The sequence below is a fragment of the Callospermophilus lateralis genome, chromosome 7 (genome assembly GCF_048772815.1).
Source record: "Callospermophilus lateralis isolate mCalLat2 chromosome 7, mCalLat2.hap1, whole genome shotgun sequence".
Taxonomy (NCBI): domain Eukaryota; kingdom Metazoa; phylum Chordata; class Mammalia; order Rodentia; family Sciuridae; genus Callospermophilus; species Callospermophilus lateralis.
Genome location: NC_135311.1, coordinates 120,166,404 through 120,193,238, shown reverse-complemented (window position 1 = coordinate 120,193,238; position 26,835 = coordinate 120,166,404). Strand labels below are relative to the sequence as shown.

Sequence of the window (26,835 nt, the reverse complement as noted above, 5' to 3'; positions counted from 1 at the left end):
AGAGGATGGTAGGACTCTCCCTCCCTTCTAGATACTCCAGGCCCACGTCTCACTTGTGTATCCTTTGGCTCTCTGTCCACATCTTCAGCCCTCAGACGCACCTTTGCAGACTGGCTTGGTACCATTCCATGTTCGGTCCTTGGTGCAGCTCAGCACAGACACCCTGTGTGACTCCATCATGTAGCCAGGGATACACTGGTATGTCACAGTTTTGTTGTACCTGAAGTCATTGCCCAGTCGGAGGCCATTGGCTGGAATCCCAGGGTCACCACAGTTTATGACTAGGGTAAGAGAGAGACAGTGTTGTTGACTCCTAGCCTGGACCCCACTTCTCAGCATTCCAACGCCATGCCTACCACTCCCTGCATGAGTCCAAGGAGGAAAAGTGTCAGATCAGTGCCTCCCAGCCTGGCAATGCCCATTATAAAGTCCACTGAGTCAAATCTCCCTGACTGGCCTCCCCACATCCCTGATGTCCCTGCCCACACCATCTTTACATACCCCAGAAACTTGGGCCTTAAAGATCACCCCTCTTATTTACAACCATCCTGCCAAAGAGGAAGAGGGCTCTCACCTAAATGGGGCTGGGGCCCAGGGAGAGGGGATTTCTAAGTTGAAGAGCCTGATCTGTTTGTGGACCACATAAGACAGTTTGCCCACCGAGTTCCTCTTATCATCTGCTGTTCTGCCTAGGAGGCCTCTGTAGGCCAAATGGCCTAGAAGCAATGGTCACATCTCTGCTGTGGTATCAAGCAAGGGTGGATCTGATAAGCTGCTGGTCTCAGAGCTTGACACAGACTTCAGATGGGCTTGAAATCAGACTGGACTTAGGAAGGGAGAGTGTTTTCAGATTCTCTCTCCCATCTGGGCTCCACTGTGTCTGACTTTCCGGGTAAAAGGGTCTGGGTGACCCCTGAGGGGAGCGAGGAAGGGAAGCCAATGCTCAGGAGCCAAGCCACATTGGGATGGGCCCAAGGAGAAGGAAGGAATAAAGTTGGTGGATGGTGGCAGCTTTAAAGCGGAAAGGGAATCGGGCTGAGCCTGAGGGTTTTGAAGTCTCTGTCTCTCCTTCCCTTCCAGGGGGGAGATGATCAGATGGAAAGCAGCAGGTGGCCATCTCCATCCAAAGGTCCTTAGGTAGCGTGGGATTTCTTTCCTTTTACTTTTCTACACAAACTAGATAGAAATGTATATATTCTCACCCCTCTGAGCCTCAGTCATCCCATATCAGAAATGGGACTACTAGAAGCGACTTCATGGGGTTGTGGAGAAAATCAAATGACATATACATATCAAACAAAGCCCATGGCTCCTGGCTGCCACACACACATGCTCAATAAGCAGAAGCTATTTGTATGTGACTTACTCTAGCCCAATCCCACCCCTCCAAGTAGTTTTCCCAGCCTCCCACGGACCCGCTTCTTCAGCAAGGAAGGGCCAATTGCATGGGCCACCGCTTGCCTGGCTCTCACCTGTACACTCAGGGTCACTGCCTGTCCAGGTGCCATTGACAGAGCAGTGCCGGCTGAGCAGGCCCGTGGCATAGTAGCCTTCCCGACACTCGTAGACAATGGAGCTGGAGAACACCAGGCCGTCACTGAACATGACTCGGGCGTTGCTCGGAGTCCCAGGGTTCCCACAAGAGATCACTAGGAAGCCAGAACAGCACATTATTCACCAGACAATGGTGGTGCCACCTAGGGGACCGAGGACTGCCTGGCACAGAAATCCCATGCTACCTAAGGACCCTTGGATGGAGACGCCCCACCTGCAGTTTTCCCATCTGATCATCTCACCTCTGGAAGGGAAGCGAAGGAGGGACAGATATGTTTGTTTGTTTTTTTATTTCTAAAAATTTTTGTATTTTTTTAAAAAGGAAAAAGACTATATATTTTATGATCGTACTTAAAATTTTATAGTATTCTTTAATATTACCAAATATTCTATCAGTGCTTAACAACTTTTCTCATTTCTTTCTCTCTCTCCTTCTCTCCCTCTTTTTTTTAAAAATTTATTTTTGTTGTAGTTGGTACAATATCTTTATTTATTTATTTATTTTTATGTGGTGCTGAGGATTGAACCCAGTACCTCACACGTGCAAGGCAAGTGCTCTCCTACTGAGCTACAGTCCCAGCCCCTCTCTCTTTTTTTTTTTTAAACAATTGTTTTATTTGAATCAGGATCCAGATAAGGCATCCATGGGCATTTGGTTGGCAAAGAATTTGAACCAGAGTCTAGGGTTCCCCCTCCTATAATGGATTTGTTATAGAAACCGGGGGATCTTGTCTGCAGAATTGTGCCCTTTCTGGACTTTGCTAACTGCATTGGTGAGGTGTCCTTTAACATGTTCCTGTCTCCTGTAGCTCCCTGACATTGTGTTCTACATTTTGGCAAAGGTCCTTAGGTGGCTTTCTCTTTCCTGATGCACTAGATTGGAAGGCGCAGAATTGTGTAGTTGCTTTCTTCTTCATGATGCTGAAGCTAATCAAGGGTTGCAGGTTTGCTTGTCTAATCTGGTTTTATAAAAGTTCCCCTTAATTTTTCACTTAATGGTTTTTAGCAGCAATTGCTGATCACTGACCAGATTCATTATTTCTTAAGGGTTAGAAAATGGTGATATTCTAATTCTGCATGAGAGTTCTTTAATAAAGAAATCTCACATCATCAAATATTTGCTTACCCTGAAATATGGTTCATAGGGGAAGATCAGATAATACTTGATTCTTTTTCTTTTTGTCAGACATCAGTTTGTTCCCTAGCATGTTTCAAAGGTATCTGATAGGTTTATTTAGGAATCATTTTGAACTTATGGATTTAAATCTATTTACCATGTTGTCATCCATTGTCATTATTATTCTTATTAATGCTCATGTTATCCCATCTTTGGGCAATAGGAGTCTTCTAGTTGGCTCCTGGGTTCCTTTCACACGACCCCAGTTATCTTAGGTGGATTCTTTGCTGGAGTGATAACATATCCTGTGTTTATCTTATATATTCCTTGCCTTAGCCCTAGAATCAAATATTTCTCCAAAGAACCTGGTTCCTTTCCAATGGAGAATGGGTTTATAGACCACAGTATGGACACTGAAACTAATCTTACTACTGATGCAGTCATTGAATCTAGATTTTACAGTGGTTAGAGCTGGAAAAATGACCATTTAAACTGAAAATATGTTAAGAGTTTATATTGATATTGCCAACCCAAATTTAGAATGAGATTTTTCCTTGATTTCTTTATTTTTATATTGTAGCTCTTATATGCCCCAAATCTTGGTTCTTAGTAACAGTAAATAGTATGTCTTTGCTTTATCCCATATATATTAAAATATTTAAGATGTGATATTTTTAAAATAGTAATATCAATATGGTTATTAACAGTATGATTGCTGATTGCTAAAAACAGCTGAAGAATTCTTTGCAATTCTCTTTGTCCTTGGGCTATATACCATAACAAATTTCACTTTTTTTCAATCTAGTTGAAATAATTCTCTGGGTTATTTAATCACCAACTTGATATATAGTTAGGTTCTCTTATTCCTATTAAGATTTTGATATTGAGAGAATGCATGTCTCTAATCTTTGATGAAATTTAATTTTGTAAGTATGTACATTTATGTAGTCCCAAATTAAAATCTACAAAATGATTCCTGTATAATGAGCACAATAGGCTTTTACATCCATTCATCCAACAAATACCTGTGCTGCCTACATGTCCAGAGTACATGAGCCTACAATATAGTGTCCTCTGCCCTTGAGGAGCGTAGTCTAATAAGAAACCTACCTATAATCAGATGAATTAAAACATGAAATATGACATAATAAGTGTCATATTTAAATGGGAGTAGGGAGCACTAAGAAGGGAGTAGCCAACAGGGGCTGGAGATAAGAATCCTTAGGGAAACGTAGGAGCTTTTCAAGAGAAGACACAGGAACTGTAGATGTTCTCTTTCTCGCTCCTCACCCCTTCCCTCTCTCTAAATATTCACTGTCAGGTCCAAACTCTTAATTGCCCAGTTTTTTACCCTGAACACTCCTGACCTGGTAACTGACTCTGCTTAGAATCTGAATGCATTAAACGGGACATAGGACATAGGTCATGGGGATGTTGAAGAATCCCTCTTTTGCCTCGCCTACAGAATTCTACAGAAACTAACTTTGCAAATAGCATATCAGATAAGGCAGGATTTTGGGTGGATGAGTGGGAGGGGCCCTGAATCCATGTCTCCTTTCCTGGGCAGGTGTCCCCAGGTCTTAGGCCAGGATGCCCCTCCTTGCTCCACAGGACTGTTCCATGGCCTTTCCCTGCTCTGTGCCTGCTGCCTCTCCACTCTTCCTCTGGGACTAGTTCTTTCCTGAGGTTTTTGGTCCTCTGGGGACTGACAAGCCTACTTTTCTCTGTCTCCTAGTCCACTCAGAAATCTCCTTCCTTGCCCATTAGATGCCAAGGCCCCTCATAACTACTGCCCACATACACCCAGCCTCCTTTGCTTTGCCCCTTTCTGCCAGTGACTCAGCTCCTGGGTCAAACTCCAACCTCAAACGCAACGCACCCTCTACCCTGCCTTCACCTAAGTGGCAAAACACAGTTGGGCAAACAGCCTGGAGCTGACTGCTCTCACTTTGAATTACTGACCCTAAGTAAGGCCTTGGTGCTGTGGCAATGACTTCCCTTCCCGTCCCCACACTGCCGTACTAGATGGTCATTTCATACCACTCCTCTCTCCTCAACCTCACTCTGGCTGTTCAACTCACCTCCTGCCTACAGGAGTCCTGTGCAGACTGTTTGGGTACTAGCCACAAAAGGGGGACTCTACCAAGAGAACTTTTAGAATTGATTCCCCATCCCCTAGAAATTTAGGAGTGTGTGGAAAAATATAATTTCTCCCAATAGTGTAACCTTCCAAGACATCATTGAGGGACCACATGACTTTTAAAGGGTTTTAAAATTTTTTCTTTGTATTTCTTTTGGCATTTTGCCTGTTTGTTTAACAGTCTCTTCCCTTGGACTTCAAGTTCTGAGAGAGCGGGCTGTGTCGCAGTCAGTTCAGCTGCTGTGATAATGCGACAGACTGGTGGGGCTCATAAACAGCAGAAATTTACTTTCACAGTAATTTGGAGGCTGCTCTAAGACAGAGGGGCTGGCAGATTCAGTGTCTGGGGACAGCCTGCTCTCTGGCTTCGGATGGTATATTCTTGCTTTGTCCTCACATGGCAGAAGGGGAAGGGAGTTCTCTGAGGTCCTTTTTATAAGGGCTCTTCTCCCATTCATGGGGGCTCTGGCTTCATGACATAATTACCTCCCCAATCCCCACCTCCTAATACCATCCCCATGGTGATCAGTTCTCACCATGAATTTTGGCACAGGTGGGAGTAGAAGGAGCAAACGTTCAGACCATAGCAGTGTGTCTGTCTTAGTCACCCCTGTGTCCCTAGCTGGAACCACAGCATTTGCACATAATTGTTGAATGAAACTATATGAGGACTGAATGGGTGAGTCTTTCGTGCCTTCCTCCTGCGGCGTATGTGAGGGTGGGACTGTGTTTGTGTTTGGATCACTAATGAGGACAAACCGAGCTCTCTGTTGATGCCCACTCCCTGTTTGCCAGGCCCAGGGCTGGAGCGGGGCCACGGGTTTCCCTATGAGGGCAGGTGCCAGACCCGGAGTGGGAGCAGCAGGGGCGTGCTGGGGCTGGGCTAAGGGGAGAAGCAGAACGGTCACATACATTACCTCCACACTCAGGCTGCGTGCCGCTCCACGAGCCGTTGGCCTGGCAGGTTCGCTCTGATGACCCCCGGAGCACGTGGCCGGCTTCACAGCTGAAGCGCATCAGACTGCCTGGAGCAAAGCTGTCCCCCAGACGGATGCCATGGGCCGGGATCCCAGGGTCCCCACACACTCCGGTGCTGGTGCCTGTGGAACAGAACCAAGCAGACGCTGCTAGTTTTGCATGACCATCCAGGGCTGAAGTCCAGTTAGGACCTCTTCTTGCTGCCCTCTCCACCTGTCAGGGGAGGGACAGGGTTCCCACTCATCAGGCATGCTCACACGGTGGAAGCTAGTCCACGTCCCAACAGCCCGTGTTCCCCAGGACTCCTTCCCGGTGCCAAGCTCCGTACCTGAGCAGTGGGGGAGGGAGCCGGTCCAGTGTCCATCCAGCCCGCACATGCGCGTGGCGTTTCCCACCAGAGTCCGCTTGCCGGTGCAGCTGTAGCGCACGACTGCCCCCACGACATAGCTGTCTCCGGACATTTGGGAATGAGGCGGGGAGCCCGGATGGCCACAGGACACCACTGTGGGGAAGAGCAAACAGCTCAGCATCTTTTTGTGTGGGAGGCAGGGAAGAGGAGAAACCCTTGGTGTCGATGGGAGCAAGCTTCCTGCAGGCACACCTGCTGGACACCCGCAGACAAAGGGTCCCACCTGCCTGCAGTGCCCAGGTCTGCACGGGGAAGAATGAACCCTTGAGCCCACCTCTCCCTGTTCCCCACAGCCACAGCACATATCCAGGGGGTCTCTGGGAAGAGAGATGATTCACAAGGGAACATAAGATAAAAAGATCCACCATTTTGGGACCCTCTTGCTGACCATGGTTCCAGAATGAGGGCCAGTGACAGCCCTTTTCCAACCGCATCTTACAGTTGTCTCATCAATGGTCACTGAATTGTTCCTTTTACCCTGAAAGTTCCCTTTCCGGAAACACCAAGGTCTCACTGTGAAGGTGTGGTAGGAGTGGGTCACCAGAACTGAGGTGCACAGGGCAGGGCCACACTACCACTGTGGTTGGGCTTGGCCTTCCCTCTGTCCTTGTCACAGGCTGCTCCTTTCATTCACTCCACACATCTATGGAGCATCTGTTATGAGCTAGGCGCTGTTCTCCGTGTTTTGGGAGAACAAAATCCAAGCACTCATGGATCTTACAGTCTAGTGGGAAGAGACGCTAAAAGTAAGAAAATGAAGAGGTAATTCCAGGGTGTGTTATGAAGAAAAGTAAAGTTGCTAAAGGAAAAAGGTGTTCAGGGTGAGGCACAGGTACTCTTTTTGAGTGGGGTGACCTGAATGATGTGAAGGACCAGCCATGTAAGCTGAGGGGGAAGAGTGTTATAAAAGAAGGGACATGGGGTGTAAAGGCCCAGAGGACAGAGGAGCTTGGTGTGCTGGGGAACAGCAAGAAAGCCAGAGATGCTGCAAAAGAACAGGTGAGGAAAGAATAGAAGATGACACGGGAGGAGGGGGTCCCTCCTGGGAGCCAGATCATGGCACAGAATTTAGGTTTTATTTTAAGCATGATAGGAAACTGTGGAAAGATATGATCCATCTTACATTTTAATATGATTGATCATTCTGGCTGCTGTGTGGGGAAAAACCCAGGGTGGGGCATGAAAGAAGGGGCTGTTGCAGTAGTTTCAGAAGAGATGATAATGACTTCAACTAAATCTTGGAGCCTGGTGGGAGATCCTCGTGGCCATAACTGGTTTCCAGGAAGGGCAGAGTTCTTGACAGGGATGCTGACCAGGACAGACAATGCAGGGATAACATCTGGGTTGGACTAATGCTGTCCCTGGTGATGAAATTGTGTCAGGGCACATTGATGACATGAATAGGTCTTAGGTACCTTCACATCTCAATGTGGTCTTAAAGTGTGTTCAAAATGCTTCTAAGTGCTTGTGGTAGGTTATCTGCAAAGATTCTCACTAACAATTCCACTCATCAAGGGCTGGAGCCTGTTTCCCCTCTCTTTGGCTATAAGCTGGGTTTTTGATCTGCCTTGAATAATAGAATGTCATGAAGGGGACCTTGGACCAGTGGTAGCCTCAGTGGTCTAGCAACTTCTACCTTCATGTCTTGGAATATTAGTCCTACCATATTTGGAATCTGGTGTAGACTGCTGAATGAGAGGAAATCATGTGGAGAGAGGGACCAGGTAGAGAACAATCATAGTGTCGCACATCACAGCAAGCTCCAGGATCCCTGATATGTGAGTGAAGTCTAGGCTCTGTGGAGCCACAATAGCCAATGATGTGTGGAGTGGAGATGAATGTTTCCACTAAACCCTGCCAAATTGTCAATCATAGCAATAAAATTATAGTGGCATTAAGCAGCTATGTTTTGGGGTGATTTGTTACACAATAGATAACTGAACACAATAAATATGATGTTGGAGGTCTTGAGGGTGAGGAGTTGTATACTGCACAAATCAAGGCTATGGGCTGTGGTGACAGAGGGCTAACTGTCTGCAGAGATGGCACCAACAACTCTTCCAACCCTGCACCTGCATGCCAGTCTTCCCGCTCCAAGAAGTGGAGTCTATTTTTTCCCCTTTCCCTTTAATCTGGGCTGGCCTTGTGTTGCTTTGATTGACTAAATGTGGAGAATGAGGTTTGAGGAATTCTGAACTCTGTTCTTCAGAGATCTGATTCTCCTTTGTCCTAGAAAAACAACCTTGTGGAAGAAGACAATGACAGTCTGGTAGAGAGAGCAGCCACATGGAGAGATGCCACATCAAGAAGAACAGCTTCTCCTCAGCCCACAGCCAGTCCCAAGTGCTCTGAGGGTTGATTTTGTGTGTCAACTTGACTAGGTTATGGGGTGCCCAGATGTTTGGTCAAACATTATTCTAGGTGTATCTCTGAGTGTGTTTCTGGATAATAGTAACACTAGAATAGGCAGACTGGACAAAGCAGGTTTCCCTTCCCAATGTCATTGAGCTTCATTTAATCCTTTGAAGGCTTAAATAGAAAAAAAAAGAATAAGAAAATTTTCTCTGCCTGGTTGTTTTCTAGCTGGGATATCATCTTCTCCTACCTTCAGACTTGGACTGGAACTTATACCATTGACTCTCCTGGGTCTCCAGCTTGCTGAGCCTCCATAATTATATGAACGAATTCCTTATGGTAAATATCTTCCTATCTATCTACCTATCTATTTATCTACCTATCTATCATCTATCTATCGGTCTATCTATCTATCTTCTTCCTGTTTCACTGAAGAACCCAGACTAATACACCAGCTAAGCCTTACCTAAACTTGTGACCTATAAAATTGTGAGAAAACAAGAACAGGTGGTACTAAGTTTCAAGATCAGAATTGATCATTAATTCAGTAAGTTTCAAGGATTTTGCTATTTATTTCTTGAGATAACCCTATAGGGTGGGCACCATTTTTACCTCCATCTTACTGATCAAGAGAATAAGAAATGCAAGGACATGTAAGTTACCCAAGGTCACAGACCTATTCAATGACAGAATCAGCTCTGGAAACCAGTTTGCAGGGGCCACACTCTTATGCATGCTAATAGACTTCCTTCTGCAATTCTATTTTAATGCAACCAACGAATTCTCTTCTTCTGAAAGCAGTGGAGTCTCCAATTTTCATTTAAATGCTTCTATGATTATTTATTAGTGATTTCTGCACTTCCCTAAATTGTCCAATTTAAACTCTCTAATAGTTTTTCAAATATATTCTCCTTAATGGAAATACAACATACGTACAGAAAAATACAATAATCACCAGTGCACAGCTTAATGGATTGTCACAAAGTGAACACATAATTACACTCGTTAATGAACACACTCATTATACCCAGATCAAGAAGTAGAACACTGCTAGCACCTTAGAAGCCACCATGCTTTCTACCTACCGCTGCCCTCTCCACCTCCCTAGAGTAAACCACCATCTTGACTTTGTACACCATTCATTAGTTTTGCTTGCTTCTACAAATTTTTGTGCACGGACTGAATTTTATGTAAATGGAATCATTGGGTATGCATTTTGCATTTGGCTTTACCCCCTTGGCATCTTGCTTGGAGAAGCAGCTATGTGGATGCAGGAGCTCATTCATTATCATTGCGATGGAGCAGGGCTTGGAAAACTTTCTCTAGGGGCCAGATAGTAAGTATTTTAACCTTGGAGGGCCATATAGGGTCTCTGTTGCTTATTTTTCTTCTTCCTTTCTTTTCTTCCTTTTAAAAATGCTTTATAAATGTGAAAACCATGATAAGCCCAGGGTCATAGAAAAACAGGTCATAGGTTGGATTTTGCCCTAAAAGTTAGACAGTAATACATATTTGCTATTGCTCAGGCTTTGAAGGTCAGAAATTTGAGGGTGGTTCTGGCTCAGGATCCCTCATGAGGTGGTGCCCAGGATGCAAGGTGCCCTTGAAAAGCTTGACAAGGCAGAAGTGGCAATGTGTTTTACAATGTAGCTTTGGAAGCCACTTCTACCACTTCCACCATGTTGGTCACAAGACCAACTCTGGTACAGTGTGAGAGGGTACATGAATGCATGAGTCGTGGAACTTTGGGGTCATCTTTGCATGAATATGCCACATTTTATTTATCCATTTCTTATGATCATTTAAATTGCTTTTACCTTTGGATTTTTATGAATAATACCAATAAGAACATTTTTGTTCATGTTTATTGGCATATACGTGCACGTACTTTATGTTGGCTAGATCTCATGATTTCTGGATAGTACCTGGATGCTTTTCTTTCTTTTTTTCTTTTTTTGAAAAAGATATTCTTATTTGGCTTTAAAATTTTCCTGAGGAAGGTTTGAGGAGAGTGTTGTATTGGGGGAATACCTAATAATCTCTGAGAAAGCACATGAATTTTTATTTTATTTTATTTTTTTTGGCATTGACTTGATCTAAGCTACCCAGGTATCTGTAAAGTCAGAGGAATATATTCTATTGTTTGGTTCCCTTTCTGTAGTTTGTCATTTGAAAGGATGAAGAAGTTAATAATAATATTTTTGACAATAGATAAAATAATGACAATACCATTTGGCTGCTGTGGACAAGAAAAAAGAAGAAAAAGATGTATGATAATGAGAGAAACAACTTATGTTTGGAGTATATTTGCATAAAAATCAAGTAGGCGGAGAACAAAAAATGTGAATAGCTGCTGCTACATTTCTCAATTTGTCAAAATAAAGTTTTTTAAAAATGTTTTTAAGCTGGGCAGGGTGGCACACACTTGTAACCCAGCTTAATCAGGAGGATCACAAGTTCAAGGCTAGCCTCAGCCATTTAGTGTGGCTTTGTCTCAAAAACAAAAACAAAAACAAAACAAACAAACAAATAAACAAACAAAAAACATAAAAAGGACCAGGGATGTAGCTCAGCAGTAGAGTACTTGCTTAGCAGGCACAAGACCCTGAATCCAATCTCTTATACTGGAAAAAAATGTTTTAAATATTCAGGCTGGTGTCCAAATGAGGTCTTTTGGGTCATGTCATTGACTCTCACTGATAACTGCAAATTAAATGAAAATGTGTATATGAAAACAGACAAGATAGGTACTTAACAAGCCTAATAATAACAGACTTTCTTGAATTACACAGAGTACATATTTAACAGGGGATTGAAAAAAAAACCCATAACATTATAATTAAGCAAAACCCAAAAATATAAATTAGGAATTAGTGGTTGAATGGGCTATGCCAAGTCCCACAGCAAAAATAAAGGACCCTTCACTGTTCTTGTCCCCTGAGTATGAGAGCTGTACTCTCCAGACACCGCCTTCCACTGTCTCCACAGCTCTCCAGCTGAGAAATAGACCCAGTCATGCATTTTCTTTGGTCCCTGCACATCCACACCCATTAAAGCAGTTTTCCTTCACCTGGAAGGAACAGAGGATTTTCACTGACTAGCTTGATGTGGGGTGGGGTAGGGGGATGTTAAAGTCCTCTACAGTTTGCCACAATCGTATTCACAGGTATATAGATAGAGAGATGTGTTTAGCCCCAAAACAGTGTCATAATAGTCATGAAGCATCAGTGAAAGGGTTTCACTGGGTGGGGTGTCATCAGGGATCAAAAGAAAAAAACAGATAAGCTGGACTTTATTAAAATTAAATAATTTCATACATCAGAGGACATTATCAAGACAGTAAAAAGACAACCCACAGAACAGGAGAAGATACTGGCAAATCATAGATCTGATAAGGATACAGTATCCAGAGCAATAAAGACCAGTTTCAACTCAGATTGACTCAGCTGTACTAACAACCCAATGAAAAATAGACAAAGGACTTGAATTGATATTTCTCTAAAGAAGGTATACAAGTAGCCATTGTGTACACACACACAAAATACTCAACATCATTGGTCCTCAGGGAAATGCAGATCAAGACCATGAGAAGAGATCACTTCATACCCACTTGGATGACTATGATGAAAAATGATGAACAATAACAAGCTCAGGTGAGGATGTAAAGAAATTGGAACCCTCACATGTGGCGTGTAGGAATGTAAATGGTGCAGCCCCTTTGGAAAAGTTTGGTAGTTCCTCAAAAAAGTAAACATAGAGGTACCATATGACTCAGCAATTTTACTCCTAGGTATTTACCCAGGAGAACTGTCAACATGTGTTCACACAAAACACTTGTACACAAATGCTCATAGTAGCTTTCTTCACAATAGCCAATGCCATAATTGCAATATTATCTCCTGATGAAGCATAAACAAACTATATCCATACAATGGAATAGTATTTGGTCATAAACAGGAATGAAATACTGATATATGCTAAGACATAATAGACTTTGAAAATTATGCTAAGTGGAATACTCCAGATACAAAAAGCCAGACAGATAATCATATTTTTTTGCAATGTCTATAATGGGCAAATTTATAGAGACCCAAAGTAGGTTAGTGATCACACAGGGATAGGATGGTGGTGGGGGGTGGGGGTTAGAAGCTAAAGGATTTCCTCTGGGGGTGATGAAATGTTCTGGAATTAGCTAGTGGTGATGGTCACAAATCTTTGTGAATGTAAAACTTGCTGGATTTGTATGTGTTCAAGTTGATTATACAAAACGGGGCCATTTATGTCATATCCAACTAAGATGGAGTTCAGAGGCCAAGGGGAGGACACTCAGTTTGCATAGGACCATTTGAAAAATGGTATGACCAGCCCCATATCAAACTGCAAGGGCCTAACCATAACTCCAAGATGACCAGTCCTTCCTAGCAACTCCTGGCGCTCCCCAGTCAGAACTCGAGAGCTCTTGCAAGACACTGACAGCACCAACGAACTTTCAGACCAACTCACGCCGCCTCTGGATGTATCAGGGGCTATGGTCTCTGTGTGTCCCAAACTGCCATTCTACTTCTTGCCTATTATTCCCAGCTAAATCCTTGGCTGTGAGATTCATCTCTGTATTTTGATTTCAAGTTGACATCATCTTTAAAAGAGTGAATTATATTTCATTGAAGGAAAAAATGCAAATGGATCAAATCCTCCAACTGAAGGAAAAGATTGTCCCATAGGTTTAAAAGGTAACGATAAAATGTCTTCTTCTTTTGCATAAAGAATGGTTAAAAGAAAAAGGATAAAATATACGTACTAAGCAAAGGAGGGGGGGTTATAAATTTGATATTTATCAGTATTAACATTGGATAAAAGAAGCCTTGGGGGCAGAATGAGATGTAGGTAAGGTCATTTTATCATGATAAAAGCTTTATTTTTACCAAGGACTCTAAGTCTTTGCTGGACCACTGTACACGGGTGGATGTGCATTGAAAACCAACAACTTGTTGGTCAAGTTCAACAGCCAGTTCAGGGTCCTCAAATAGGAGGACTATGTGCAGAGGGTGGCTGTACCAGGTTCCTATCATCCCTAAAGGCAGGGTGTAAGAAGAGGAAGCCCCTGGGCTGGAGGGCTCCAGAGTGTATAGGACAGGGCTCCGCTGAAGGGCACCACCAGTCCCTCGGGAGCTTCAGCTCTACCCCTGGGGGGATGGGAGAGAGTGATCCCCGGGGCTCTCCTGGGGACCCAGAGGAGAGTGTGAGAGAACGGCACTGTTCTCATAAGGACACCGAGGCTCTTAACCAGAGGTTGGTGGCCTGAGCACCTCGCCCAGGCTTGGTTTCTGTTTTTGTCGTGTTGTCCCCATAACTTTTTCTAAGACGAATGGATGCAGTTATTATTGATGGAGCAGCATAAACGGGCACTCTCTGTGGATTTTCTCACTGAATCTTCTAACAACCCTCTGAAAAGGGATGAGTGGGATGTCCAGCCATGAAGAAGCCGAGGCTCAGGGAGGGCAGCTAACTTCTCCTGAGCCACACCGCACGCTCAGTGGCAAAGCCAGCTCCACATCCAGGGAGGCCCTGCCACAAAGCCTGTGGGAGTTCTGCTTCAGTCCTCCAAAGGAAAGGGGTTCCTGTGCTGCCTTTCTGGAAATCCCTGGAGAGCTAAAATGAGGAGATGGTGTCCCACTAGGCACTCATTTCTGAAGGAAGGGACCCTTGAAGCCTGCAGAGGTTGGGGGCAATACTAAGAAGAAAGGGAACATCGAGGAGAAGCACATGAGTTGGTTTGGCAATGAATCCAGCAAGGGCTCAGTGTGGGCCCTGCTGTCCGAGGAGCAGTCACAGTGATGGAACACACACTTGTGCGAGCGCACACCCACACCCACACCCACACCCACACACGCACAGGGCCCATCTTTGCCATGGACCACCCATCAGTCACTCTGAGCAAATGACGCCTACTTACAGAGGCACTGGGGACGGGGACGGTCCCAGGTGCCGTCCCCCTGGCAGCTGAGCACTGGGGTGCCCAGGAGGTAGAAGCCGTGGTTGCACTGGTAAGACACGGAGGTGCCAAAGCTGAACCTGTGTGGGCCACTGGCATGGACTTGACGGATGCTGTTTTCTTGGTGCCCAGGATCTGTGCAGTTGATGACTGTAATCAAGAGGGACAATTAAGAGGCAGGAAACTCAATGTGAAGATTTTTTTTCCCAAGCTTTGCAAGGAGAATTCGCAAGTCAGACCAGCCACACATTCCCAGAGCAGCAGAACTCCAGGCTGAAGCCAGGCAACAGAGCTGATCCTCCCTAGAAGGGTGGGCTGGACCTGAGGCTACTGCCCTGTCCCCCACCTCGGTCCCCGGGTCAAGGGATCCATCCTTCGTGTCCAGCTGGCGGGCACCTCAGAGAAGCCTGCCCCTCCTCATGGAGCGAGGCCCTCCCCTGCACAAATTGTACTGCTGACTTTCCCGGCCTGGGTTGTGACTGGTGCCCACGTATGTCCCTTGGGGGCATGGCCCTCTTACTCTTGGTGCCGGGTCCCTCACACAGTGTGGCTCCCACGGCAAAGCTCGTCCACAGCAGGTGGGGCCTGGAAACTGTTTTAATCAATTCTGTGAGTGCTTCAGGGAGACACTAATCCCCCGAGGATACAGTTGACTTTAAAATGTTAAAGTGTTTCCAAAGCAGCTTTACTTAAAATTAGGGTGAGATTTTAGAATAATGACAGTATTATTCATAACCTCTAATATGTGCTTTTGCTTTCAAAACACCTTCACATTCATTATCTAACCAAAGTCTTTTTTTCCCCTCTTTGATAAGCCTTTAAGTATAAGGTACTTATTGATGAGACTCTCAAGACTTCAATGTTTTACTGCTGCAAAAAGCCTTTAAAAGCTTTAGAAGTTACTTCCTAAACAGTTCAAATAGGGCCAGGATATCCTTTGCCCAGTTTGCCTGTGGAGTCTTTGGTTTCCTCTCTGTGCCTCTTACACACCAGCCCTAGCCCTTTGTCTCAACCCTTAAATTCCTCTGTTATTTTTCTTTCCAACTCTGCTGCTTTAAACAAATTCGTCAAGAACAGGGCTCCATTGAATGTGGTTACAATGGAGCTGCAGCAGCTAATCTGCAACCATGAGGAAAGACCAAGATGTTGCTGTGGACCTCACTGAGCAGCTACAGAAATAATACTACTTTTAGATTTCTTGCTTATATGAGGAAAAGTAAACCTGTTTGCTTATAAAAGAGTGAAGCTTTATGGGATTATTTGTTCTATGAAATTGCCAACAACTGAAGATTTTAAAAAAATGAAGCTAAGTCTTGCTTTCCATATATAACCCATGAAGGAATTTTACATGGCCATATCTAGGGGTTGACAAAATTTCCACTTATGACCCTTCTCTGTCTCATAATAACATAAGGACTGAAGGTGCTGGCTTTTGCTCCTGGGCTACAGACCCACAGAAGGTAGAGGTAGTGAGAGGTAGAGGGGACAGGAAGGGAGACTCACTTCTGCAGGTAGGCAGCATGTCACTCCATTGCCCGCTGGCCAGGCACTGGGACCTCGCAGCCCCCTCAGCCACATACCCAGGGTTGCAGACAAACTTGACCACATCGTTCAGGTTAAACTGGCTGCCATGAGTGAGACCGTTGATAGGATTGCCTGGGTGTCCACAGGTAATCGCTGGAACCCAAACGGAAGACGGGTAAGCCCCCTGTTGTTCCACACTCCCCGAGATTCAGCCTCTTCTCCCTGGCATGACATTCGAACGGGGTCTCCATCCTACTCCAGGGCAAGCAGGACTTCGCCATCAATGGGGCAGTGGTCAAGCTGGGGAGAAGCTCCATGAGCCCGTGCCTTCACTGCGAAGATCTGCGATATGTCAGCCTGGGAGAGGACCCTCCAGTTTCACCAGGTGGGCAAAGGGGCTTGGCCCCCTCCTCAAGGTTAAAAACCATGAGCCTGGTGCTTAGGTTTACAACCATCTGGGACACCACCTTTGAAGGGCACAGAGACAACAAAACCTGCAAAGGGAGCTGAGGAATGGTAGGAAAAGGAGCAAGCATGGCTCAGGAGGAAGGGGCAGTATCATGGAGGCCAAGGGCAGAGCTGCAAGGCATGCTGGCACCCCAGGTAGGTCAAGTAAGATAAGGACAGAACAGTGTCCACCAATGCATCCGAAGGAGCACTGGTGACCTGGCAGTGTCTCTTGGTCTCTTGTGGCTCTTGCTCTCTGCCTCTCACATATTCCCAGGCCCTGTCCACGGAGCAACAGGGGCCGAGCAGCTGCTGCCACCAGGCACTATATCCTGTATCCCCTCACAAGGGCCTGGAGCTGTCTGGGTCTGCTTCAGAGCTCCGGCTGCCATGCCTTGGACTCCCATCCCACAGCTCCTGGGCAGCAGGGCCCTGAGGACTCTGTGATGTGGTCCAGGACCAGAGCTCCTACTGCCTAGGAGGTTCTTTCTGGCTGTAGCAGAAAAATGGTGGGGGCATAACTCAGATTTCAGTGGCCCTGGCCGCCAATGTGGGAAGAGGTGGAAGCAATTTGAGTAGGCAACGTTGTCAAGCAGTAAGTTCATGCGACAGTTAATTTCATGTGTTAATGTGGCTAGGCTGTGGTACCCAGATACGTGTTCAAATGTTATTCTCAGTATTTCCGTGAAGGCATTTTTTTAGATGAGTGTAACATCTAAATCAGGAGACTCTGAGTAAAGTGGATCATCTGCCATAGTGTGGGTGGGCCTTGCCTAACGAGTTGAAGATCTTGATAGAAAACACCTGACTTTCCTGGAAGACGAGAGGCTTCTGTCTGCAGACTGCCCCAGCCAAGAACAGCAAGGCCCCCCAAGTCTCCAGCCTGTGCTGCAGATTCTGCACTTGCCAGCCTCCATGGCTGCATGAGCAGTTTCCTCAAATAAACCCCTCTCTCTCCAGACACACACACTTCCTATTGGGGCTGTTTTTCTTGAGACCTAACACAGGCTGCAAAGGGGAAAAGGGAAGGCATCACCAGGGGAAAGGAAGGGTCCTGCTAAGGCATCAGCACTCAACAGGGGCCTCAATTTCCTGGGGGCAAGACTATGACACACTCCATTCTCCACGACACCAAATACAATGCCTGGCAGTCCTGGGTGCTAAGGAATGTTGGTTGAATATGGCTGAGGGAAGCAATAAAAAAGAACAGTGAGAACGGAAGAGAGAGCGTTCAAGACAGACTAAGCTCACCACGGAGGCAGGAGAGAAAGAGACCCAGAGTCTAGGGAAGGGACAGCCCTGGACAGGGAGAGGGATTCTCCTGCTACTAGGGGTGAGAAGGGCAGGGATAGATGCAGATGAGATGAGTGGGTGGGTGGGGAAGCAGGAAGTAGAAGGGATTATTGTCTATGGCTTCTATCATCTCTGCAAAATAGAGACCAGGATGATCCGATTACCTAACGGTGGTTGGGGTTTATATGCATGAGCTCATTTCATCCTCGACAGGCAGGGTCATTATCCCCATGGGAAAGAGACTATCAGGGGAGTTGAGACACTTGTTCGGGGGGCTCCATTTCCAAGTGGCTTATCTGAGTTCTGAGCCTAGCTTCTCATTCCAGGCCAGCTTTGCCACTTTAGCTAGTTCCCCAGAGTACAGGCAGGGGTGTGGAATGTGGGTCTTCAGAAGGCTGGCGAAAGCATGAAATAGCTGTGTGGGCCCAGGGCAGGGGAGCTAAGGAGGGCAGAGCAGGAGGGAGGGAGGTCTGGAGACTGGTGGACGCCGGGGAAAGTGAGTTTAAATGGACAGCAGCCAATGCAGGGCCTTCAACAGAGTAAGCACCCCCACAAGTCTCTTCTTTTACTAGTTTGTTTGTTTGTTTTTTTTTAACCAGGGATTGAACTCAGGGGTGTTCAGCCACTGAGCCACATCCCTAACCCTTTTAAAATTTATTTTGAGGCAGGGTCTTGCTAAGTTGCTGAGGCTATCTTTGAACTTGCCTTAGCCTCTGCAGCTGCTGGGATTACAGGTGTGCGCCACTGCGTCTGGCTTGTTGTTTTACTTGCCTTTCTCCTCTAGGTAGCATGCCAGGCTCAGTGCTTGAGAAGAGAAAGGGACCAACATAAGGGATCTTGGATTCTGTGATGTGACAGGGTGGCAATATCACCACCCTGGTCACTGTCATCACTAGGCTGGCAGCAGCAGCAATAGGGTTCTGTTCTAACCATTCACATGTTTTAATATATTTAATCCTCAGGACAGGGCCTGAGGGACTGGCTTTTCAGAGCTGATGAAATTAGCACCCACCCAGTGCATGAGCTGCTTGGTCTGCAGTCACATAGCATGTGGTGTCTGGCTGGAGCTGGGTGTGCGCCGGGTGGTTGAGGCCCGCCGCTGTGTGCCTGCCTCCTCACTGTGCCGCCTGGTAATACCACCCAGGCCTAAAAACGAGTATCTTTAGGTCAGGCAGACATCCTCCATCCAGACCCCTGCTTCCTCCATTATTCACACAAGAAACCTCTTCCTGTACACTGGGTGCCAATTTCCTGAAGGCATTTGAATTTGCATCTTCTCATGAAGCTGAACATGGTTTGTTTAGCTGTATCTGAAGGTGTGACTGGATACCAATGGGTCTTGCTTTCTGTCCATTAATAATTCTTAAGCCACCACCAGGACTACTGTTCATGCATTGCTTAAACAGCAAGTCTTGTGATTTTTGTTATGGTTTAGATATGAGGTGTCCCCTAAAAGCTCATGATTGAGACAATGTAAGAAAGCCCAGAGATGAAATGATTGGGTTATGAGAGCCGTAATCTATTTGGTTCATTAATCCACTGACATGGTAACTGCAGGAAGGCAGGGTTTGTCTGGAAGAAACAGACTTGGGGCATGCCTTTGGGATTTATATTTTGTCTCTGGTGAGGGGAGCTCTCTGCTTCCTGGTGGCCGTGTTCTGAGCTGCTTTCCTCCTCCATACCCTTCCACCAGGATATTTTGCCTCATCCTGGGCTCAGAGCCATGGAATCGGCTGTCAGTGGACTGAGACCTTTGAAACTGTGAGCCCCAAATGAACTTTCTTTTTTCTATTTTGTTCTTGCCAGGTCTTTTGGTGACAGTGATTAAAAAGCTAAAATAACTTTATGGCCCTATCCTGTATAGGAAAAGCCAAATAAAGACAAAGATAAAAATGAAGAACATAACCCTCCACTTTACATAAATCTCACTTTAGGGAACTTTAAAAAGTGAGAAATTGTCCAAATTGCTTCCAGGCAGCGGAGGATAATGGTGGTTGCCTAAATCCAAAAGCTGTAGATTAACAAGAACGAATGAAAGTACAGAAAACCCACACCTGCAGAGAAAACAGAGAAGGCTACAAACTTTAAATGATGCGAAGTAGAGAAATAAACACTAAACCCAGGTACAGTGTGCCAGAATTAGTTCCACAACTATAACCCAATAGAATGTAATAAAATAAAAGAAGACCTGAATCTACACATTCACAGATGCACAGAACACCTGGGGAAATTATCTTGGAACAGTCAACTCTAGAGGCATTACCTGGCTAAAATATTAAACTTTAAGAATAAAGGAAAAAAAAATAATCAGGACCCCCAGAAAATCACTCAATAGCTTATAAAATGGAATCAAGCCAATCTTATAATTCTAAACGTTGGATACATAGAAATGGCAAGGAGAAGGTTGGATACCAGTGGCAGTGGCAGGGGAGACAGGGAGATAGTGTAAAGGGTTCAAGGTTGTAGTACAAGTAAGATCCAACCCACAGCATGGCAACTTCAGTTCACAGGACTGTACTGTGCAGTGGAAATTTCCTAAAGCAGCGTTGGGTGCTCTTCCCATAAACACCCAAAGGGAAGTAGGTGAGAAGATGGAGATGCTAATTACACGGAGTGTACTAAGCCTTTCACTGGGTCTCCAAACATTCTGTAGTTCAGTTCGAATACATACAATAAAAAGGAAGGTGTGAGAAAAAAAAAAGAGTAACATGTTAAGCAAAATAATAGTGGAGGAACACTTTTTAGACAGTCAAAGCAATAAGGTGGCCAGGGATTTTCCAATCCAGCTGTCCTTCAAGTTTAAAGGTAGAGAAAAACAGTTGTAAATATGCAAGAACTTGGGAGAATATTATGCAAGGAATCTTAGTTGAAGAATCTACTAGAGACTGAGCTTGACCCTACTAAGAGATAACTGGGAAAACTTCAATAGATTGGGTGAGCTTCTGATATATTTAATTATAGATCTAGGAGTAAAGGTGGGGGGAAAAGATAGAATATATAAACACTGTCATAAATATTTTATGTCCTGACAAAGTAGGAATAATCCAACTAAAAGTGAAAGGAAAGGGGAAAAGGGAAAGAACATAGAATAAGCAGTTGTTGTATAAACAGGTAAAAATTGATAAACTACATAATAAAAAGTTAAGTCAGACAATCAGAGCTAATGGCATTAAAATGTTACAAGTACAGAAGTAAGCAACAGAACAAAGATTCAAGCTTTCCTAAATACCTAAAGAAATGAAAAAGAAAGCAAAGAAACACATCTTACAGAGATATACTATACTATTTTACAATAATAACTACATAAAGATGACAGAATTGAGACCAAATGGATCAGACCTATGCAATACACATGAATGAGTTTAACTCATAAAAGAAAGATTTTCAAGTTGACTCACGAGGCAAGTTTAAATTCAATGCTGTGCATGAGAATCACACTTGATTTAAGAGATTCATCCATCATTAAATGGATGGTCAAAGACCATATCAGGAAAAAGAATCAAAGTAGGAGTTGGTTTAAGCCTGATATCAAGCAAAGTAAAACTTCAACTAAATAAATGTTATCAGTGATGAAGAAGACAGTTTTAAAGGCTAAAACCCACAATTTGACATTCATGCCAATAATTATGAATATCTATGCACCCAATAACACAGCAATTACCTTTATTTAGCAGAAACTACAGAGTCAAAGGCAGCCTCAGGAACTTAGTGAGGCTCTAAGTATCTCAGAGAGATCCTTTCTCTAAATAAGACACAAAAAAGGGCTGGGAATGTGGCTCAGTAATTAAACGCCTCTGGGTTCAATTCCTGATAAGAAAGAAAGAAAGAGAGAAAGAAAGAAAGATACTGCAAGGAATGCAAGGAAAAGTGGAAACACACTGATAATAGGAAACTTTAAATATACATCTTAGGAAAAAAAGGCCAAGTAGACCAAAATTAGCAAGAATGAAGAGGACATAAGCAACATGATTTATGAAATACATACCTACATGACTCTCTCTCTCTCTACAACACACACACACACACACGCACACACACATATATGGACAGAGAGATACTATAATACCAAAATTACAGACTTTCTCACAAATGATAAACCTTCATTATGAGACTCTCTAGGATACAATTAAAACAGGTGATCAAAAATAAAGTTTAATACTTATGTCAATAAAAATCTATACAAATGAAAGAATGAATTAAAATCCCAACAAATTAATTAAAATCCCAACTCTGAAGCTAGGACATGACTATTAAGGCAAACCAAATCATAGGGAAGAAACAATCCAAGTGAAAGCAACAATTAATGATGTGGACAACTGAAAACAATGGAGGTCATGATTACATCTTTGAGAAAGAAAAAAAATAAAAAAAGGATAACTCTACGAATCTTCTAGCTAACCTAAGAGAGGGTCCGTGTTGAATCTGAGCTGGGGACTAGGGAGAGCGGGTGACATACTTACGCACACAGAAAGGGGTCTTGCCCGACCAGTGGTGGTCCTGCTGGCAGATGCGCACGGACATGCCGATGAGGCGGAAGCCGGCGTTGCACTGGTACACCACGCTGCCCCGGTAGTTGTAATTCTCTCCGTTGATGTGTCCGTTGACGATGGGCTCAGGGGTCCCACAGTGTCCAGCTTGGGTGGGAGGTGGGAAAGAGGAAATCAAAGGGGTGCTTCCAGAAAATGAGGCAGAGCTTGGCCAATGTGGAGAGAGACAGGGATATGGGGGGAAAAAAGCACCGAGTCCCAAGCACCCTTCACTTTTCCCAGCTCCCCCTGAAAGTGGCAATACAGGAGTGACTTCAGGAATCACAGTCATGATATAAATGGTCTCGAGGGCACGGCAATCCCCAATTGCAGGGTTGCATCCCAAATAGCCACCTGTTTCTGAGCTTTTGTTGCTGCACACATGTGGGAACTTACCTGCCTCAGGGATTGCCTTGGCTTAGATAAGATCCTGGAAGGCCCCTGTGCTGGGCTCTGTCCCCAGCCCACAGCACTGTTAGAAGGTGGCGGAAGCCTTAAGAGGTGGGGCCTCTGGGGGAAGTTAGATCACTGGGATGGGTGCTCTTGAAGGGGATATTGGGACCCTGATCCTGTCCAGGTTCTTTGCTTCCTGGTCACCATGAGGTGAGCAGTTTCCTTGGTTCCAAGTTCTCACCATGATGTTCTGCCTCACCACAGGCCCAGAGCAACAGGGCTGAGTGACCATGGCCTGGGACCTCTGACACCATGAGCCATGTAACTTTCCTCTTTACAAGTTGGTTATCTTGGGCATTCTGTCAGCGCATGGAAAGCTGGCTAACACAGGGGTGTCTCTCCTTCTCATCAACCAGCATTTACTGACCATCAACCTCATGGAGGACGCCATGGTCTAATTAAGGCTGTCAAAGCTTAGTCATATTAAAAACTCTATATAAAAACATGGTTTGGCTAAATTTCTTTCCTTTTTGAGTGACACTTGGGTGAGTTATTTTTATTCAATGGGGTTTGAGTAGTGGGTCTTCCTGACATTCTGTTGGCTCCTCTATTGGCTTCCTTTGGCGCTGTGTGGAAATAACCCTTAACAGGGGCTTGAGAGGGTGGGAGGGCGGCACTGTCCACCCAGGAGAGATGGCCCAACCGATTCTGTGAGGTTTGTGTGGCTGAGACACTCTTTTGGAATTGAGAGGAGCAAGAGGAGAGAAAAATGAAAACTTCATATTTTGTAAGCCAGGTTGCTTTTATGTATGTCTTTTTCTTACCATGTATGTAAGAAAACACACACATATAAGCAATATGATGTAATTCACATATATACATACATATGTATTTTAAATAATTTGCTAATATATAATATAAAGGGTATTTGAGGTATGTTACAGGAATGTGTCTCTGTAAGGTGGGGGCTGAGGCTTCACCCCTTATGCAAGGGCCAATAACAAGGGGTTGTTTTTCTGATCAGAATGAGAACCCCTCAAACGCTGGTCTCATTGGACTTGAGAAGCTGGTTCGGGGTTTTAGACATGGCAGCTGCAGAATGGTGCTTGGGGTAAACATTTTCCGACAGAAGGTAAAATGACCTTGGTGAAAAGCGGGCTCCCAGCTTTGGAAACATCTGGTCTGTCCGGAGGAGACCACTTACCCAGGCAGCGGACTTCTGAGCCGCTCCAGAGCCCGTTGGCCAAGCATTCCCGCACCCTGGAGCCCACCAGCGTGTACCCGGAATTGCAGGAGAAGATGGCAGTGGCCCCGTAGACAGACAGTGTTCCAATGCGGTGGCCACTGGGGGGCGTGGGGAGCTCTCCACAGGAGGTGACTGAAAGGACCAGAAAACACACAGTCAGCTCTAAGAGGAGGGACACGTGCTGCTTCCGATGAACATGAATTATGACAAAAGTAACATCGGTTTAGCCTTCCTCCCCAGGAACTCAAGACCAGAATGTGGGTTGTGACATGGACTTGTGTGATGTGATGTCTCAGCTGCAGGTGTCTCTGGAAGGACCAGAGGAGCTATTATTTCCTTGACTCTACTCCTGATGCCCTCAATCTCTGGAGATAATAAGGCCCAGGCACCTGTATTTTTTTTTTTTTTTTTACAAAAAACTCCTCAGGAGGTTCAGGCATGTGCTGTGGTTAGGAAGAGGTGGCGATTCTGTACTTCCCAGTGCCCTGGGCAGGCACTGCCAGTCAACCTCTCCTCTTCTGCTGAAGCCAGGGTGGCCTCAGGCTCTCTCTAAGAGCTCTGCTGATGGCCTGTGGCTGACGATCAAGGTGAGGCCTAATCACCAAGCTGCACTGCAGTGAGGCTGTCCTATACTCGTGACCTTGGGGATCTCTCTCTCTCTCTTTCTCACCACACACACACACACACACACACACACACACACACTCACATACGAGTATATCACACTGTAAGGCCCACACCCTTCCCTTCCCTTCTACAGTGGTGTGAGGTTGGCCTTAGGCCTGAGACTATGCAACTCCATTTTAAAAACTCCAGTTTGAAACCTGCGGTCTCACCAGACACACCCACAGAGCCCTCCAGTATGGCCTCAGAGAGTTACTTCCCCTCACCCTGATAAACAGAGTGAAGCCCCTGGCAGGCTATCCTCCCCTGATAAGAGGGACAGGTGAGAAGATCAGGGTGGACACCACCAGACAGATGTTTCTGGCCCCAGGGTAAATGATGTCATGGAGAAATTCAGTGGTAGCTGATAAGGATTGAAAAGGGAGTCAAAAGCCCCAAAATTTAGTATAAATAATAGAGCAAATGAACAGGGATTCAGCCAGCAGAAACAAGGATGCACTCGAGCTGGAGAACCTGATGAGGACCTGACATCCCATAACTTGTCATCGTTCCTGATCCTCTGCGTGATCCTCACCGCTCTTAAACTCTACTGCCTCTCTGGACCTTGGTGAGAGCTGCAACTTCTCTCTACAACACTCTCCTCAACTGGTCATCCACCACACACCAGGAAAAGCCTGCCTTGGTTCCGGACCTGGTCACCACGGTCTGAGTGAATGTGCATCTGCTGGACATAAAACCTAAGGCTTGAGACTTTTTAACCTAGTACGCAGAGGGAATGTCTGTCATTAGCCTGTCTTGATTAAGTGTGTTTGCAATACTTAGAATTAATCTAGAATTGTTTGCTGTGAATGGATTAATCTAGAATTGTTTGCTGTGAAGTGATTATGTCTATTGCAGTGCCTAGCATTAAGGATTGTCTTTTTTTTTTTTTTTGATTAAGAACCTATAGAGTGAAATTATATTGAGTAAGTTGAGTGAATAAAGCATTGAAAGGGGCAGAAATGAGTGGACATTCTTTATTTTTCCCCTCAACTGCATACGTTGCAATTTTGCCCCCTCCCAACAAGTGGAGATCCCAAGAGCACTCCCTAATTAACCTCTGTTTCCAACTTACTTCTCAGAACCGTGACCTTTGAAGTACATTAAAGAACTGAAGAAAAATAACAGTGAAGAAGGAGAGGAAGACAGACTCAGGTGTCTCGTCCCTGTGCGAGCTTCACACCTGCACACACCATGTCTCACCACACACCACATTATCATTGCTTCTTTGTCTACTGCTCTAGTCCTGCAAGCTCCTTGCTGGCAGGAAACACAGCCTTACTTCTTTATACCCCTATAACACCTGGAGTACCCCACTGTGGGGTCTAAGGAATGTTGAACAAATGAATTAGTGCATGCTCACCTGTACAGCTTATTAAAAATGTACCTTCTAATATGATGACAAGATGCTAAGAAGTACTTTGTCAGTGGATCAGGCATTTTCCCAGCCCCTGATTCTAGGTGTGTGTACAAAAACAGGACACTACAATCCCTGGAGGTACCCCTCCTCTCCCATTCTCCAACGTACCTCCCATAGGAGACCCTGTGCAAACTTGCCCACCCTCCCTTCCTGGGCTTACTTTGGCAGGTGGGCATGGAATCCCCAAGGCTCCATTTGCCATTGGCCTGACAGCGGATGACCCTCTGGCCAGTGTAGTAGTAGCCAGGGTCACAGATGAGCATCAGCTGGGCCTGGAACTGGTACTGGGTCTCAAAGATGAGCCTCCACCTGCCATGCTCCACACTGATACTGCTGACATCAGGACAGGTCACAGCTGGGGGAACAAGGGGGGAGGAAGGTTAATCAATTATGGAAGACAGTGCAGGAGCCCAGAGCTGGGGACTGGAGAACCCAATGCAGTCATGATAAATTCAAGAACCTTAAGTCCTTAGGGGGTTTGGAAAATGGGTGAAGTGCTGGGGAGAGGGATATGGCAAACTGAGGAGGGCAGATCAGAAGAAGAAGGAGAAGGAGAAGAAGGAGGAGAAGGAGGAGGAGGAGGAGGAAGAGAGGGAGGAAGAAGAGGAGGAGGAGGAGAGAAAAAAGAAGAGGGAGAAGGTACTCAGTCACGGTTGATGGTTGGTTTTGTTGGTTGTGGGAATGCATGTTCCATTTGGTCAGGCCTTTATTTTCCAGGAGAAGCCAAGAATCTGGATGTTTATTGAAAATTTCCTGATTTTAGACTGTTGAGAAGCTT

General features: G+C 45.2%; 1 protein-coding gene across 1 annotated transcript in view; it reads right to left on the bottom strand.

Moving 5' to 3' along the window:
• The window catches only part of Csmd2 (CUB and Sushi multiple domains 2), a 535,133-nt gene that overhangs the window by 16,877 nt on the left and 491,421 nt on the right, over positions 1 to 26,835 (bottom strand). The window contains exons 51-59 of the mRNA XM_076862996.2: positions 26,218 to 26,412; positions 23,933 to 24,106; positions 22,270 to 22,443; positions 16,049 to 16,222; positions 14,507 to 14,695; positions 6,118 to 6,291; positions 5,729 to 5,911; positions 1,473 to 1,649; positions 102 to 281 (exon numbers count right to left, since the gene is read on the bottom strand). Coding sequence (XP_076719111.2) covers positions 102 to 281; positions 1,473 to 1,649; positions 5,729 to 5,911; positions 6,118 to 6,291; positions 14,507 to 14,695; positions 16,049 to 16,222; positions 22,270 to 22,443; positions 23,933 to 24,106; positions 26,218 to 26,412 — 1,620 coding nt within the window. The remainder of the gene's footprint in view (positions 1 to 101; positions 282 to 1,472; positions 1,650 to 5,728; positions 5,912 to 6,117; positions 6,292 to 14,506; positions 14,696 to 16,048; positions 16,223 to 22,269; positions 22,444 to 23,932; positions 24,107 to 26,217; positions 26,413 to 26,835) is intronic.